The sequence below is a fragment of the Fukomys damarensis genome, unplaced genomic scaffold, assembly GCF_012274545.1.
Source record: "Fukomys damarensis isolate Sample0158 unplaced genomic scaffold, DMR_v1.0_HiC HiC_scaffold_23, whole genome shotgun sequence".
NCBI classification, from domain to species: domain Eukaryota; kingdom Metazoa; phylum Chordata; class Mammalia; order Rodentia; family Bathyergidae; genus Fukomys; species Fukomys damarensis.
In genome coordinates this window covers 41,941,952-41,960,042 of record NW_022900935.1, presented here as the reverse complement: position 1 = coordinate 41,960,042, position 18,091 = coordinate 41,941,952, and the positions used below count along the sequence as shown (strand labels likewise).

The following is an 18,091-nucleotide window of genomic DNA, read 5'->3' as shown; positions in this document are numbered from 1 at the left end:
TCTAGGGTTCTGTTTTAATGGTTTAACTGTCCCCTAGTTTCTCTGACTGAACTTTTGTAACTTTTATTTTTCATTTCTCTCCAGTCCTTCGATGTATTTTAACTTCAAAAGAAATATGCTTGAGGTTAGAATGGTAGCATTTCTGTCATACTTTAACCTTCTTAGAAATGATTTCTTTGCTTTACGTGTTTATTTTAAAGGTAAGCCAACTCCATGACTCCTCCCCATAATAGAGAGTACAGATTGAGTTTAGGGAAGTCAGATTCCTGAACAGTGTGGTCCACATGTTAGAGCTGCCTGCAGGTGAGACTCCCTCCTGGAGACACCCTCCCTGCTGGAGGTCTGGTGACTTGAGGCGCTGTCAGAGACTTGTTACCTTCTTTCGACCATGGTGGCCTAGAATCATTTCCAGTTTCAGAGTTAAGGCTACAGTTGCACCTACACTAGGACTGTGAGTTTTAAGTCTTTGTGAGGCCTGTGAGCCTTCTGTGCTCCTCCACGTGGAAGAACTCTGGCGTTGCTCAAGCTGGGGATCTGTTTTGGGTGCGGACAACCTCAGTGGGTGTGTATTGCTTCAGTCCATTTGTAGTCATTGGCTTCCTGTGGCCCTAGTGAAGAGAACAGGGAGGCTTCTGGAGGAGAGAGCAAGATGAGTTATTTTGGTTCATGGGGCACTGTTGACTGGGGCCTGGGAATAGAGCTGGTGGTGGGAAGTTCCAAAGAGAAATGGAACCCCAAATCAGGCCAGGGCCAGCTCCATCAGGGGGCGGAGAAGCTGCTCCAGGCCTTGCAACTTCTAAGAATTCAGAGCAGAACCTTCCCTTTAACAGTTTTTAGGTTAAATAGGAAGGTGTCAATGCCAGTGACTTCTGTGGAAAGCACATGTGAATTCCATATACCTGCCCAGCAAATGGGCTGCGTGCTGAGGACAAGGTCTGTGTTGTTAAAGTAGCATCAGTTGTCCCTTGTTGGCTTTTAGCCTTCTTTTTACTTCCTAAATTGTTTCAGTATCCTTGACTCTGAGGATCCCGGTAAAATCCTTGCAGCTGTTATCGTCCCCTCCCAAATGGCAAACTCATTTAGAGAACATTAGCTAAACTCCATCATTGATTTGTTTTTTTTGAAATTACCAACAGTGTTTTCATTACTGACACAACTCCCCCACCCGTATTATTGGTGCCAGGGATCGAACTCGGGACCTTGCGCTTGTGAGGCAAGCGGTGGTCCCCTGAGCTAAATCCCCGGCCCTTGACACAGTTTCATTCAGAACCAGTTTGTCAGATCTGCTAAGTGTTTAGGAGGAGAGGTTGATTTTTGTTCCTATGGAATTATTTGTGGGAATTTGGTTGGTTGTAATATTGAGGTTCTAAAGAGCAATTCCTGACTACTTTGAGATTGCTTATGTTCTAATAGTCTGTGTCTGAAACTTCTGGCATGGCTTAAGAAACTGATAGAAAATTTGGGGTAGTGGTTCTTGTAAGTTGGTGGCTTTTAAGAATCATTTAGACTTTTTTAAAGGCATCTGTGAGGACTTCATTTTGTTGTCAAGTAGAGATTACACATTTTGCTAAGGAATGGGATATAGATATGCTCAATCTGAAATAGGCTTGCTGCTTCTCCTTTTTAATATAAAATATTTTTGAAAATAAGACTTGACTAAGGTTACACTGCTGGCTTCTTGCCTTTTGTTACAAACGTGCTGAAACAGTCTAGATAATGTTGCTGCTAAAACAACGGAAGCATTGTTTTGATGGGTATCGATTCCCTCTGTACTGTTCAGAATTGCTTGCATGCCTCGCAGCAACAAATACATATGTGACAGACTGAGATGAGCACTCCAGAAAATGGAATGCGGGTTTACTTTTCAGCAGTGGGTGCAACCTAAAGGGAAGGAATCTTGGTTTTAGAGATGTACCCTCAAGGCATTAACACACTGTATCCAGTGCATGAAACTCTGCAAGCTATTTTAACAGCGCCTAATCAGAGGGAGCAGAAATCTGGCATTTACAGAGTTTGCTTGCTTATTGATTGCCATAAGCTACTAGAAAGAATATCCTGTTCTTCTTAATAAAACCCGTTTGGACAGTTGTCTATAGTTTAATATATCTTTGGGGAATTTGATCATAATGATGTTAACTCATGTGTTCGATATTTTGGGCTAAAATTGAACAGAAGAAGAAATGGCGCGTGGGGATTCTAGAGGAATGGTAGCCACACAGGTTACCTTCCACAGGTTGTGCTTCCACTTGTGGTCCTAGGTGGCAGCCTTCGTGCACTCAGCCTTTCAGAGTCTGCTGACCAGGAAGTGCCGGGAGTCCGGGCCCTCACATAGCAGTGTAGCCTGCTCAGTCTTAGTTTTCAGAGGAGACACAGAACACTGTAGTATGAAACTGTTCATTTTATTTACTTGTGAAGTAAATGTTGAAATTATTTGCCATCACTATTAATTGTTACTGTTGGTTGCTGTAAAGTTAAATTTGTCATGAATTGGGTGCTACATTAGAAAAACATAGCTTGTTATGATGTTCTTTTGAAAACATATTTGTTAATGGTTACCATGAGTAAATAATAACATTTGTTGAAGAAATGAAGCCTGTCAGATACTTTTTTCCCTTTGTTAAATATTCCATATGTCAAGCTTCTATTAACTCTGTGTAATTCCAGTAGAACTAGCAAGTTATTTTGCCTAAAATGATTTTTCCCTGTGCAGTGAAAGTTGAATGTGAGAACAGATCTTAATAGATATAGTTACACAGTTTATTTTATCATGTATCACTTTATTGCTGTCTTCTAGAACATTGTTATACTAAATGTTCCAATAATGGAAATTTTATGCAGCTACTTCAAATGAAAGAAATTTGCAAAAACTCAATTTTGGAACTCATTCCTTGAGGAGAGGGAGAAAACTCAACCATGCTGTGACCAAATTAGATTTCTGATATGTTGGCAACTTATCAGACACTTGTCATTTCCAGAAAACAGGGTGTGGGCTCCAACTGAAATATCAGTACTTCCCCCAAAATTGGGGATATTTTGGTTTTTAGTATGATTGAATGGTTAAATGTTTACAAAATTTTGTTGGTAACAGGTAATTAAAATTTGGTTTTGTACCTAAATAAAAATGGCTGTACAAGTTATCAGGAATAACCGTGTTCAGTTACAGTGGAGTCTTCTTTTCAAGAGCTTGATTTTGAATTCTCAGAGATATTAGTTGTACTTACTGGAGCTCCTTTGTTTTGCAGAGATCATGACGCAGCCGTCCTTTTGGATTTCTTTTTAATAATGTGTGACCCTTCACCTTTGATCCCCTGACCTGCATTACCTTGGTAACCATTTCATTTTTTAATTTAATTTCATTTTTTAATTTTGGTGTACAAGCTGTAACATTTCATCTCTCAAAGTGTAGCACGCTGATTTCCTCAAATAGAGATACCCCTTTGAGTGATAAATTTGCAAAATGCTGTCTTCATTTTCTGTATTAAAATTCATTTCAGTTTTTAAAAATAAAGTGTAATCTGTGTTTTCATCCTTTACAAATTTAAGTTTAATGAGTGCATTTCCCCATACAGGATATTTCCTTTTCTATCCATGTTTTGCAAAAGCTGAATTAACTGCTATTCACATATAACTCACACCTGGGTTACCCACAGCCACCCCTTGCTCCCGAACCACTGCCATTCCCTTCACACAGCCCCTCCGCCATCACCACACAACTCTGTCCTGCAGGGTAACCTGTCTTTCCTTCAGAAATAGCTGCACACTCTCCACCTTCAGATTATAGTTTGCATTCTCAAGTATTATTGGAAGAAAAAGCTTAGATTTTTAATTTTACTTTTGCTAAAGTGCTAGAATATAAAGTTGTTTGAGTACCAAAATTCACCTCTCCCTCCCTTCAGTATTCTATTTCTTTGAGACATAAGTAAAGGGCAGTCAGCATTTTAACATAACCCAAACTGCTGTTGCCTCCCCTGAAACCTGGTTTCAGCCCTGATGGTCCTTATACCAGATTGATTTATGCCATTTGCTTCTATTTCATGTTTGCTTTTCAAGTAATGCATTTTTATTGTATTCTTCTTTTCAGAAAATACTTTAAAGGCAAAGTAAACCAAAAATCAAACTTAAGTCTTTGAACTTGCAAGATATTCCTAAGAAATCGCCCCCCCTGAAATTAGATCCCTTTAGTGTGGGCCAGTGAAGCGCAGATTATTTTTTCAGCATCTCATTATTTTATTCTCTAACATTTAATGCTGATGTTTTAATTGCACACAGCTGAAGCTGCTAAATGAGCACTGAAATGGATTTGAGTCCTCTCTGAGCTTTGTTGATACCTATAAAAGTTTATACCATTCATTAGAACCAGAAATTAAAATCAGCCGTGGCGAGCTGTTCATCAGCGATCACAACTCTCTGGAATACTTCCTCAGGTTCGCAAGCTCTTTTGTGCCCATCACACCCACATACCTGGGAAGCTGCCTTTGGCCTGCTGGGTGTCTATTCACAGAATTGCAAAATAGCAAAGTTGAGAAATACTAATAGGCAAAAAAATCCTGCCATCACAAAGCCCCCTTGATTGTAACTGTCCCAGCAGTTGGGAGCTGCTTTCTTGCTGAATCTTGAATATTAAAGTGATTTAAAAAAAAACAAAACAAAAAACGACTGACACAGTTGTGCAGGAATGTTTTTCAGATGCCATGAAACTTTTTTGGGCTCAAGTGTGTCCTTTATTTGTTCCTTTGATGCTGTATCTTTCCAGCACCAAAGAAACAGTGCCCAACTCAGAATTCCTAGATGCACAGGGCTGCAGAGTGGTGAATGCTTGTCGGACTCTACTCCTGCAGCCGCTCTCCTGTGGGCTCCCACCTGATTCAGTCATAAGCCTGGTTCGAGGTGAAGAGACATTAATAGACAGGGAGGAGAAATTTTTATTGTCATGTTTTATTTTGTGATTAGATCAGTTAGATTTTTTTTAAAGTTTTCTCCCTTCAGTGTATTTTAAGATTAAGCTAATTTTTCAAAGACAGCTAGTACACATGCACAGTTATTACCTATTTTCAGGGTGTGTCAGCTATTTGGTTAGTATTTGCAACTTCGGGTAAGTCATAAGCCACATGGGTATTGTTTTTTGTAATTGTGATTCACTGAGAAGACTATTATATGCGAGTCAGAAAATCTTCATCGGACTAGCAAGGTCTCTTGATATGTTATTGTATCTGTTAATTACCCAGAATTAAGATATTAAAAACAGAAATCTTTACCAGATTTTAATTTTGGTGTGCAAACAGTGAAATTGGTTGTTTGGCTGACCATGTAGGAGTGTGTAAAACATTTCATTGATGCTACTTCCGTTTATTATATGTAAAATGTAGATACTGTATGTTTCCTACTTGCTTTTTAGGGTTGTTGGGAGGATAAATGAAACACACACTGGGAACTCAGAAGAAAGGTGCTTTTGAAACTGAACCTCATCCTATGGCTGTGCCAAGAGGCAGTGGTAGTGAACCCGTGGTGAAGGGCCAGGACCATGGTTTGAATCCACCCCGGCCTCTTGCAAGTGTTCTGACCGCAACACATTACCTACCCTCCTTGTGCCTGAGTTTCCTCCTCTTTAAGTTGGGGATGATAATAACACCTACCCAAAGGATCATGGTGAGTTTTAGCTGAGCGATGTGTGCCAACCCTTTAAGCAGCACTGGCATGTAGTGTGGCCAGACCTGGATGTCAGGAGCAGGGCATGCACACTGTACACAGAGCGACACTTTCACCTGCCTGCCCTCTCAACCTTTGCCACTGACGTAGAGACCCTTGGCTCTCTGAAAGGGGAACTATGTGAACTGTGGTGATGAAGCACCTGTCAAATGAATGCAGGTTTGGTGGGAAAAGTTACACCTGGCGTGTTGAGCTTGGGAAGAACCGCCTCACCCTGTGTTGATAGGTTCTCCCATTCTAGTGATTTTTGGTTATGGAGACTCAAGGAAGCGGACCTGAGGGAGGAGGCCACTTTTTACTTGGTTAACCTTACTGTACTGTATCTGTTTACCCTCAGGCTGATGCTAGCTTTGAAGGAGTCAGGGTGTTGAACTGTCCTGAGGCTTTTGCTTGACTTTATGAGGCTTTGGTGTGCTCTTAAGTAGAATGAGGGGGAGGCGACCTCCCTGCCCTCTCTGCACCTGTACGAATATGTATCACGCAGTCTTCCCTGTGCTTTCCTTGTATTTTAAGCATTCGGAAGTGTCTGCAAGGTGGGTGGTGTGTGAATCCTGTTTTGCACCTGAGAATGCTGGTGCTCAGGTAGGTTAAGTGCACTCTCCCAGCCTTGTGCAGAATTGGTGCTTGACTCCAGGTGCTCCCTGTCTCCTGACACCTCATGCCTCACATTTACCTGCAGACCTGGGGGAGCCCCTCACAGGAAACGGTTCCACCAGTTTGGTTGCTGGGGCCTTAGTGGTATACATCGTTGTCCCTTGGCTCCCAGACCTTTTAACATAGCGTCACTGCTAACTTAATAAGGCTCACGTAAAGGTGTGGCCGGCTCTCATAATTCTCTGCCACTGTCACCAGGAGGGCTCTGTTACACATATGGCTGTAGGGTCTCTAATGGCTTCTGCCAAACTGGCTGCACCTCTGAAATTTCTATGGCTTTTTTGGAAACTTGGAGCTTGGCCTATGCAATGATTCTGACCTTGTTCTAGTAGACAACTATAACTATAGAGCAACAGGTTTAGGAATGCAGGAAGTTTATTTTGTAAGCAAGAGAAAATATGTAATCTGTGAACATTGGTATTTGTGCTTCTCTGATGTGTCCATTCCTATTAATTCTGTAGCTGGCTTCATTGTAGTTAAAATGGGTTTTTATGGGCAAGGTTAGTTGTTCAACACTAAGCAGTTCCTTTCCTGTAGGCCAAGTTGTAGCCATCTGCTCTGTAGAACAGTGTACAAGCAGGAACCTGACCATCCTGAGGCCAGTCTTTTGCTTAGCTACAGGGCTAATGAAGGCTGTGCTTCATTTCTTGTTTTCTGTATCACTTTGCTTTTTTCGCATTTATTTTCCCTTTTTCTTTTGCACTCTTGCCCATCTCCTTCTCTGGAGTTCTGTCCTTCCTCTTTTTCTTGCTTCTATCCACGCACATGATGTTTAGTGTATCTATCCTAAGACCGTAAAGGACTGGAAACCCTCCAGCTGGCCAGGACAGAGTAGATGTTCAAATAGACTTTCTTAATTTGTCTCATTATCTTTTTCAGATAATGGGCACCACCCCTCATTGGCCTGAACACTGTTAGATTTGGTTTGTTATCTGTCCTAACTTAGTTATTGAGAGTGTAATTTTGCCTCACAGATTTTGAAAGTCACAGAATAGTGCTGATGTTTGGCGACAGGACTGCCAAACATCACGCCACTAGATGCCTGAGTCAGACCCTCATTTGGCTGATGAGGAGCCTGAGTTCAAGGCCCTTGGATTTGCCACCTCCTCTGTTATGTTAGTCATGTGCATTGGAGTAGAGCACAGCACAGAGCCCTGCTACGAGCCGACTGTTTATAGAAATGCTGGAAAAGCTGTCGGAGTGATCTTCTGGAGTGATCTTCCTGCGTCTTCCTGCTCCCCACCCCTGACAGCAGCAGGTGGCATAAAGTTAGGGCCATACTGAGGGCGAGCAGAGGGTCCCTCTGTGTGGAAGCTGGGAGGCTCTGTGTGCTGCCCCTGACCCCAGCAGGTTGGCCCAGGTGCCAGTTGGCTGCTTCATGAGTTCTTTCTAGTGTCCTTTCACCCTTCCAAGGCCTTTACAGAGACAAACACATCGTGAGGGTACAGAAAGGTATTTTTGTTACTCCTCAGTGAAAATATGCCCTTGTCAGAAAGAGAGTTGATAAAGATGTCGGCAGCAGGAATTGCCACGTTAGGCAGGAGCTAACAGAGAACAGCTCCTGTTGTTCTCGCTTGTGGATTGTCGCCAAGGGACTGCCCGTGATTCCTGTGGCACCATGTGACACGCCTCGGAATCATAGTGTGCAGACGAGGATTTCTGCTTTCTACCCATGTCTTCAGGCGGGGCTAGAAAAATTTCATGTGGCAGACATCAAACACACCTACCCAGAATTTCTTCAGGTTTGACTGTCCTTTCCTTTTTTCACTTCTGTTAGGATCCTTTTTTCTTGATGTTTCATTTTCCACAGGAGAGATGTAACTTATTTGGGGCAGTGCGAAGGGCACTGGTCAAGGAGCAGGTTGAAGTCCTCGGGGCAAAGTCCAGCTCTAGGTGTCCCTGACTAGCTCTGGCTCATCTCACAGCCCTTGGCATGCATTCTTGAACATAGTAGACACTCAGCAAACACTAATTCTCTTTTCATTTCTCATTAGCACAGGTAATTAAGAACAGGAGCTGATAGACTGCACGTATCTGTGCAGAGATATATCTGTAATTAAAGTTTTAATTAAAGAAACACCAGACCAGGCAGATGGTTCTTATCCCTGCATCCTGTAAACCAAACAGCCATGGCTTTTTGATCTTCCAAGCAAGCAAATCCGAGAGTAGCAGCTTTCGAGGTGGTACCAAAGGGGAGAGGTAGTCTTTATTAACCAGCCATGATCTAATTTTGGCATCATACCGTGTGATGCTGAATCTGGGGACAGTCATTGCAGTTCGAGAGGGAAAGACAATACATCAAAGTTATGTCCCAAGCAATGCTTTTAAGCCTTGAGTCAAGGGCATTACTACAGCCCAGCTGGTGGATCACAAGGCATGTGGTTTTGTGCTAGGTCACAAAAGCTGACAAAGCGTTATTCAGGATCATCAGCTAAATACAGTATTAAATTAGAGCACCATCATCCTGACTTTTCAGGTTTTGCCCCAGTATAGCAGTGTGGAATTGAGATGTGACTTGGGCCCACCTGCCTCATGCTGGTCCTCTGTTATGTCACACTGACTTTAATGGCCAAGTGTAGAACTGAGAAAAGCATCCACCGGGGCTGACAGAAAAAAGACTTATCTCAGGTCTTATCCCTTCCTAGAACCTCCCTGCAGATCCCTGCCACTTATTTTAGTCACGCCTTGGCAGTAGGAAGCCAGATAGGGCAGGGAAGGGGCAGGCCATGCAGCATGGTGCCTGGCTGCTCAGTCTTGAGTCTCCTTACCTCTTTTCTTACCCCTGCTCTTAAGGTTTCACTTAGCTAGACACATGATTTCCAAGCAGGAAGGCAATTCTACATTGGAGTTGCATAATGGCTGGTACAGGTGTGTTTCTACCAGCCACATCTCAGTTGTTTGTTTTGTCTTTGGTGGAACCTGTCCTGAAGACGTTCATTTCTTACTTCACAGTGAAGCATTTTAATTTAGAGTTTGGGAGCATAGTTTCTACTTTGCTGAACAGTGGGTGACTTTACTATCCCTGTGCTGCTTTGAAAGAAGTAGTTTTGCTTGAAGAGCTCACCCTACCCTGGGAGCTAAGCAGGTACGCTCACATTATTGACTTGTAAAATTGTAGAATCTGGAAGTGTTTTAATACCCTCTTAATGCCATCTGTAAATGAAAACTTAGTCAGCATAGGGGAGATTTGTGTGTGCTGGTGTAAGGAGGCATACCAAACCACAAGACGTGTGATGTGCTCCCAAGCTTGTGTCCCAGGTAGATGGGAATGTGTCTGCCACCTTCTGGTGAGGGCTCCTGTTATCTTTGGCTTTAGGAGCCATATGTTAAATGTAAGTTCCAGTTACCTTTTGTGATCTCTGCAGAATTGATCTGCAGATAAGATCTCTGCAGAATTGTGCTAGTAGATACTAATTCGGCCTTTTACATGCAGAATTTCACATTGGCTGACTCTGAAATGTGTTTCTTCAAGACCTGAATATGCAACCTTAGAGTATTTAACAGCTTTAGAGTAGACAGGGTTTCTTAAGTAGGAAGTTACACTCCTGCTGTGCAGTTAGGCCTTGCTTCCAGGCCGGAGATAGACTTTTCTCTACAGAAAGGGGGGAGCAGCAAGCCCCCCTGGGTGGTGCCTTCTTGTTCCTCTCCCTGTAGGGGTTGGAGAAAGCTTTTGCCCTTTCTGATAGCTGTGGGAGGATGAGAGATGGGTAGAGTGTTCTGCTCTCTCCAAAGTAAGTTAATATCAAATATAGTAGTACCTTGGTTCATGAACTTCATTCTTTCCTCATTTCTGGTTGCAGACCACATTGGATGTGAACCATATCACATTCATTGGTTAGGTTCATGTTGCCTTTAGGGAGAAATTTGATTTGGTTCGCATCCAGTTTGGTCTGGAATCATGGAAAGAATTAAGTTCATGAACTGAGGCTCCACTGTATTTGTTAACTGAGTGCCTGATATGGGCTCTGTTGTAGGTATCTGGAATAGATCAGTAAACACAATCACACTATTCTCCTTGAAGAGCTTGTGGTTGTTTTTCTTTTCCCCCCTTCATTAAGTTTGTTGGTACTTTTTAGGTATACAGTACAGTTACATTCATCATTGGGATCTTGTGCTTTTTTTTTTTTTTTTTTCGTGAGACGGTCTTACTATGTACTTGAGACTGACCTGAAACTCACTATGTAGCCCAGGCTGGTTTTGAACTCACAGCAATCCTCCTGCCTCAACCTCCCGAGTGCTGGGATTACAGATGTGTGCCATCAGGCCCGGCTTTTGTACCTTTACATGCTGTATCTTGGTTCTTCTTTTCCCCGTTCCCCTGCCCTCCCTTTACCTCCTTCCCACTTCTCCATTTACAGAGACTGTTCCCATTTTTTCCTTTCCCCTACCCTTCCCACTTCCCCTACCTTTTTAGACCTTTTCCTATTTCACATTATCAGTTACATATTTTGATCCTTATTTACACTTTTAGTTTCTCACACCAGAGAAACTATTCAGTATTTACATATGTGTGTCCTATTTATTTCACTTAAGAGTATGGCCTCAATGTATATCCATTTAGGTATAAATGTCTCTAATTTCTCATTCTTTATGACTAAATAGTACTTCATTTTATTAAAAAAAAGCCCCACATCTTCTTTATCCAGTCTCCAGTTGATGGGCAATTGGGCTGTTTCCAAGTTTTAGCTATTATAAACTATGCTGCTATAAACATGGGTGTGCATATTTCTTTGTGGTGATTCTTTTAATTCTTTTGGGAAGACACCCAGCAGAGGGATAGTTGGGTCAAATGGGACCTCTACTTCTAGTTTTTTGAGGTATCTTCATATTGATTTCTATAATGGTTGTACCAGTCTGCACTGCCACTGACAATGGGGAAGGGCTCCTTTCTCCCTACAACCCTGCCAGCATGTGTTACTGGTTGATTTCTTGATAGCAGCTATTCTTTCTGGGGTGAGGTGGAATCTCAGCATTGTTTTCATCTGCATCTCTCGAATGACCAGTGATGTTGAATATTTTTTCATATGTTTATTTGCTGCTTTTACTTCTTTGTCTGAGAAATGTCTGTTCATTTCAAATGCCAGTTTTTGGATTGGATCTTTATATATGGGGAGGGGTCTGTTTTTTTTTAAAGTTCTTTACATATTCTAGATAGTAGTCCTTGGAGGAATAGCTGATGAAATTTGTTTCCCCACATTGTAATTGTAGGTTGTCTCTTAGCTCTGTTGGTGGTTTTTCTTGCAGTGCAGAAGCTTTTTAGTAAAGATGAGATCCCAGTTGTTAATTCTTTGTGCTAGTTCCTGTGCTACTGAAGTTTTGTTCATAAAATCTTTTCCTATACCAATGTCTTCAAAAGTTCTACCTAATTTATCTTCCAGTCAATTTAGTGTTTCTGTTTTAATTTTTAGATCTTTAATCCACTTTGATTTTATTTTAGTGCATGGTGAAAGATAGGGGTCTAGTTTTAATCTTGGGCAGGTTGAAATCCACTTTTTCTAACACATTTATTGAAGAGGTTATCTTTTCTCCAGGGATGATGGTTGGCTCCTTTGTCAAAGATGAGGTAGTTGAGTATATCTGGAGTTGTTTCTGTATTTTTTATCTATTCCACTGATGCTTGGGTCTGTTTCTTTGCCAGTACCATGCTGTTTTTATCACAGTGGCTTTGTAGTGTAGTTTAATGTTAGAGATTGTGATACCCCCTGCCATGTCTCTGTTGCCTAGAATTGCTTTTGCTATTCTAGGTCTCTCTGAATTTTTTGATTGCTTTCTCTAGTTCTGTGAAATATATCGTTGGGATTTCAATTGGGATTGCAGTGAATCTATATGGCAGTTTTGGAAGTTTGGCCATTTTCACTATATTGGTTGAAGAGCTTGTTTTCTGGTTGGGGAAAAGCAACAGTAAGCTATAGACAAAAAACAATAGTCAAGTGTCGCTGTGTGCCCAGTTCATTTATTAACTCATGTCTTCCTCATGTCACTTTGAGGAAATAGGTGCTATTTTGCCCCCATTTCACAGATGAGTACAAGAAAATTACCTTGGTTGTGTCAAACAGCATGTAAGTGGTGCTGTCTGCATCTGACCCAGGCTTCGCTCTCCCTTTCCGTGCTCTTTCCCTCTCTGTTAAGAAACACCCTACTCTCTTCATTCCTAAGTCATAAAGGAGTAGGTTTCAGTGATAATGAGCTCGCCGAGGAGTGCAGAAGTGAGGTAGTCTGTTTCAGGGTGTCTGAGGTCTGTGTGTATGCTTGTGCACACACTCTGTAAGTTAGTGCTGGAATAAGGGGTGCGAAGGAAGTGGGTAGGGAGCCAGGTGGGTAGCCGGAGAGAGTGGTCCAAGCAGGAGGAACAGCAAAATTAGAGGCCCTATGGTAGATCCAGTTGAGCTGAAGTGAAGGAAGCCAGGAAGATAGGCGGGAGTCTGGAGACCCTGACCAGAGATGAGAGAGGGACAGAGCCATCGGGAGTAGTATCCCAGGGGCCTCACAGGTCACGGTGAAGCCTTTTGATTTTACTGAGCGGGAGGGAGTAGGAAGAGTCACCATAGGCATGGTGTAGAGTAGGCTCTGAGGGCAGCCTCTGCGGGCCACATCCAGCCTGCTGCCTTTGTCAGTGCAGCCAGGGAGCAGAGGATGCTGCTGACTCTTTTTTTGCCAACTTTAAAATGTTTATTCTTTAAAAATTAGTTTCTTTTTTATATAGCTATCCAGAATTCTTAATGTTTCTTTGGCAGTGAAATATAATGGAATTTTACAACTATATATAAAAATGTTACCTTTGCTAGAGAAACAGCATTTACTGTGTATGTAGTTGACTGAAAAAATACTGTCCAGCATCCTGTTTAATTGATGAAATAAGTTACCTCATATTGTAGGGTTTCCAGAAAGAAAGGAAAAAGAGAGACATGCACACACACTCATACACATGCACATCCTTCTGTGGCTCAGAACAGACCATGGCCCTGTCTGCAGGAAGCCTGAAAAGAATTGCCAGGTACAATTTAGTGATAAAGTCCTCTGACTGATTAAAAAGTATATGTAAGTCTAATCATTTTTAGAGATGAGTCTTCTCTCCCTCCCCAAGTAACTGTGTTGTATCTTTGAAATTAAGCAGAAAAATAAAAAAACCCAGTGGTGGTGACATTCGGCAAATTCATCTCTTCGTCACAAAGACTGAAACCAGTTTTCAGGACCATGAAGAGCGAGCTACAAAGCGAGTTACAAATTCATCCATTTTCAGAGACTTATTTGAAGACTGCAGCAACTTTGTTGTCTTTCTTATATTCCAAATCTGCAAACTGCATGACCTCCTCTGAATCCACCACAGAATCCATGAGGAGCAAGCAGTAAACGTGCCACCTCTGCCACACAGAAACCAAGGCCTCCTTTGCCTCTGCCCTCCACAGCCTCAGTTTGGAAGAAGTGTGATTCCAAGCGATTCAGCACTTACACTTGAACTTCGCCAAAAGGCCAAGAAACGATGAGTGTTTCGGCGTTTAGTCACCTTGCTTCAGCCCAGGCTGTCTCTGGCCTCTTACTATCCTCACAAGAAATATTATTGAAGAAGGATTTTGTTTTGTCATGATGGCAGTTGGGTTCAGGTGGGTTCTCTTCATCAGCATTTCCTTCACTGTTTTGGGTATCAACTCCTGAGTTTCCCGTATCTTCACCATTTACAGGCTTCTCTTGTTTCTCAAGTTTATCTTCTTTTAATTTAAGCTTGTTACAAAACTCTGTGAATCTCCTCCTTAAATTGTACACTTGCATTTTCAAAGTCAAAGTCTTTCTCTAATTTCATTGGACCCATCTTGCTGAATACCAGACCTTCTCTGGGCATCTTGATGACCTCTGCATCCTCTTCTTGGAGCTGAAGGAGCATCTAGAACCACTTGCCTCTTCTGTCATTTCTGGCCTTGAACCTTTTGAGTACTTCAGCGGGCCTTTGCTCTTGATTCTCCATTTTCTTTTGGCTGGTGAATGGCAAAGGCCTGGTTGACTGTCCTGTTTGTTCCGTGGACTTTTCTCAAAGTGTCTGAGGGCTGGAGCAACCCTGAGATAACTGTTTTTATAGATCTTGTATCCTGTGTAAAGGCAGAACCAGCTGCACTACTTTGGGATAAAGTAGCACTATCTGACATTTCTGTTCTAAAGGATGTCAGGGAGTTCCAGCAATGCCAACAGCACCAAACTGCTACTCCACTAATGAACTTGGACTGCACTGGCTGTAGGGGTTCGTAGGAACCAACGGACTGGAACGGAGAAGTAGGTGAACTTAGTGAAGACTGAACAGTAGCTGGATCCTCAGGAAGAATGTTGTGATATCGGTGGCTCACAAACTGATGTCTTAAATCGTCACTCCCGTGGAATATAACGTATTTGAAGACATCATTTTGAGGTGGTATCGGACCATTTGTTTCTTCCGTACCAAAGCACTGAACTCTGGCAAGGGCTATGGTGGAGTTCTTGGTGTTGATGGTATAGAGGATGCCCTCTTAGCAGATCTCTGCCTTGCAAATGAGGCTGATCTTGCTGCCCATGTAAGAGTGCCCTGCTCATGGCATTGCTTGCACACTGGGCCACTCAGGCAGATCCTATGCCACTGTCACCTCAGAACCAGCATGACATTGGCACGCTGGTGCTGGTACCGGAACTGCCCCCCTCCCCATTGCAATGGCAGTGGCAGCCCGTAATTTTAAAAGGTTGAAAAAAACCTCAATATTTTGTGTCATGTGAAAATTATATGAAATTCAAAATCTGGCATCTGCTAGAGTGAGCCACACACTTTCTTTGTGCCCTGAGGGATTTTGCTGCACATGTTCACTTGAATACCCTTGATGGCTGCCTTTGAGCTGCTGCAGTTGTGTTGAGCCTCATGTTGGGCCACATGGTCCTAACAGAAAAAATTGTTGCTCCCTGGCTTAGAAGAGTAGGGTAGGGGCACTGCAAGAGCCCATGGTGGCTTGGGCCAAGGCAGCTGCAGGGCATATTTCAGAGCAAGGGCCAATAAATTGTATTCACACGGGAAGAGTCGGGGAGGATGTTGCTGTCTGCCACAGACTGCCTGGAAGAATGCAGTATTCCCTTTGTGCGTTTGGGTGGACCTAGGGGAGCAGGGCAGAATGCTGGAGTTTTATTTCACACAGGTTGGCTTTAACACGTTCACATTCATGATGAGGCCGTTACTTGTATGTCTCTCTGCTAGGCGGCTCTGAGCCCCTGGCGGCACATACATAACTGTCCCATCCAGTGGCATGCAACAGGCCCAGTGGGTGATACAGGCCGTGAGGTGACAGTCATGGATGTGCCACCGGTGGTTCAAGCCAGTGGAAATGATTGAGATGCCAAGTGGAGGTGATAGGTGGGCAACAGCGAGCATCTTACTCCGGAGAGGGGCCTCGGCTGGATGTTGCTGAGCCTTGTAGGAGGGAAATCTTGGAGGGAGGGCAGGGAAGTCCAGATGTGGAGCCCTGGGGCAGCACCCAGGACTAGGGGGAAGAAGAAGGGATGGAGGAGCAGCAACTAGAGAAGGCAGCTGGGTGACAGGGTCCTGAGGACAGAGTTGGTGACTGTGACAGTTGCTACCAAAGGTCAAGCTGGATGCCTGCTGAGAACTCACTGTGTTTTGGCAGTGTGGAAAAGCTGTGTGAGTAAAACGGTGAGGACAAGAAGCCTGGTGGCTGGTGGTTTAAATAAAAACAGGAGGACAGGAAATAGAGCTGGTGTTGGGAAAGAGTCCATTTCCCTGCAGACTGAGTGCAGGCCAGGAGAGGACAGGAGTGGGTTTAACCCAGGATGAGGGTCTTGCCAGGTGAGTTACCTGGAGGCAGGGATGAGGGAGCTGAGTGCTGTGCAGATGAGTCCATGTGATGATGGACCACGAACTCTAAGCCAGGCAGGAGGGAGGCGGAGGCAGTGGGAGGTCGCAGCGTCAGTGGATTCAAGAAGTGGAGTCGAGGCTGTTGGAGCTGGGATAGTGAGGAGGAGTGCTAGGCATGGGCGTTGCGCAGATTGTGATCATGGTTACATCTCGAGTGGACCTTTCAGCACTTTCAATGATAGAAACAGCCTGCAGTGCCGTATATGCCATAGGTTTGTCACCACTGCTGGAAGTCTAGGGCAGAGCTTTCCATGGGAGCCTTGTGTGACTTCACATGCTCCAGTGGTCACATCTTTTAAAAATAAGAAATGCAATGAATTTCAGTGATGCACTTTACTGTAGTTTGCCCAGTATATCTAGAGTATGTGAACATGAGATCTGTGTAGTAGTTACTGAGATACGTTACAGTTTGCACGGTTTCCCCTACTTGCCCGGGTGCAGTTCAGGCTTGTGGCAGCCTTGCTGGACAGACAGTGTAGGTCTTTGGGGTGGCTGTGGAAATATGGTGCCCACCTTCCTAGGGGACGGGTGGAGGAGCAGAGAGGCTGGGTTGGTGAAGGACTGTTTGCCTGGGGCGGGAGCCTGGGACTACTCAGGAGTGGAGCGGGACTGGGAGGCAGAAGGGTGGCCATGGGCCATAGAGAGCCTAAACCTCCACTCCTGAGTAAGACTACAGCCTCTGTGCACCCTGAGGCTGCCTGGCCTCATTGTTCCTGGAATCATGGGTTTGGGGCAGGATGTCTGAGTCACAGCAAAATATTAGAAACACAGGCTGTAGTTTTGATGGGAATCTTCCAAAACTGGCAGTTTCCAGTCGGGTTTTTCTTTTTATCCAGAAGGTCTCTCATTGGGTCACTGATGAAGATGTTACCCATGTGAGCAACTTGTTCAGCCAGTTTTTTTTTCCCAGGAAAAAAACCTTTTTAGATTCTTGCCTCTGTTTTGACATATCTTAAGATGCCGATCTTTATTTTGGCATAATCCTCAGATCCCTCAAGTTCTGTTAGTAATGCTTAGCCCAACAATCTTCAAGATGTTTGAGTCCCTTTAGAAGCCAGGATTAGTAGCCTTGAGGCTGTCCACTGTGATGCAGGAGGCGGTGTGCCGACCTTGTCGGCCCACATTCTTTTTGACAGGCGGATGTGTTCAGCATTCCCCTTGCAGAGTTTACAGGTGTGATATATGTATGTATGTGTAGGCTTCAGGCCACACTGAGTCCTTAAAGATTAGTAGGAAGTGTTGATGGGGCTGGGGTTATGGCCCAGTGGTAAGGTGCTGGCCTAAAAACTGTTGGGCCTGCAGTGCCAAATAAAAGGACAAACCACACACAAAGTGGACCATGACATCAGGAAGCTATTGTTTAGCCTTGTAGGCCAGAAAAAGTAAAATAATTCGAAAGGATAAACAGGAATACCTGTGCAGCTCACTTGTTATTACTTCTCAGGTCAAGAAAAAAAGTGATTCCATACCATTATCACTTTTAAATGTACTTAGGGTTCCGTTTGATTTCTTGCAGTATTAAGATCATGTTTGTGAACTTGTGTTCTTGGGTGCCTTGTGTGTTGAGGGAGCAATTCTTTTTCCCGCCGTAGCAGCTCACATCACAGAAGCGAGTGCTGTAGCCTGGCCTGTAGCTTCCATAATCCCATAGTATTGTGAGAATCCCTGGTCATGAACTGTGGCTCTCTTTGTAGTCGTGGTGTGTCCCTCGAGGTGCCCAGGAGGCCGCATTCAGCCGTAAGGAAATTTTACGTGAGCTGTCTTAAACTCTCTTTATTCTAATTAAAATGTTGCCCTTTGATGGGGAAATGTATGAATACCAAGAACTGGAAATTAAGCAAGAAATTAAAAGAA

At 43.5% G+C, this 18,091-nt stretch overlaps 1 protein-coding gene and 1 pseudogene across 13 annotated transcripts in view; one reads left to right on the top strand and one right to left on the bottom strand.

Annotated features, from left to right (window-relative positions):
- Camta1 (calmodulin binding transcription activator 1) overlaps window positions 1-18,091 on the top strand; it is a 696,092-nt gene that overhangs the window by 55,943 nt on the left and 622,058 nt on the right. For 8 of the 13 annotated variants that reach the window (XM_033767639.1, XM_033767638.1, XM_033767637.1 and 5 more), the window contains exons 1-2: window positions 3,241-3,326; window positions 5,396-5,646. The exons of the other annotated variants lie outside the window; for them this stretch is intronic. In XM_033767639.1, the coding sequence (XP_033623530.1) occupies window positions 5,413-5,646 (234 nt within the window). In that variant the 5' untranslated portion in view covers window positions 3,241-3,326; window positions 5,396-5,412. Of the gene's footprint in view, window positions 1-3,240; window positions 3,327-5,395; window positions 5,647-18,091 lie in introns of those variants that run through there. 13 annotated transcript variants of the gene reach the window in all.
- LOC117287375 lies at window positions 13,861-14,897 on the bottom strand (annotated as a pseudogene).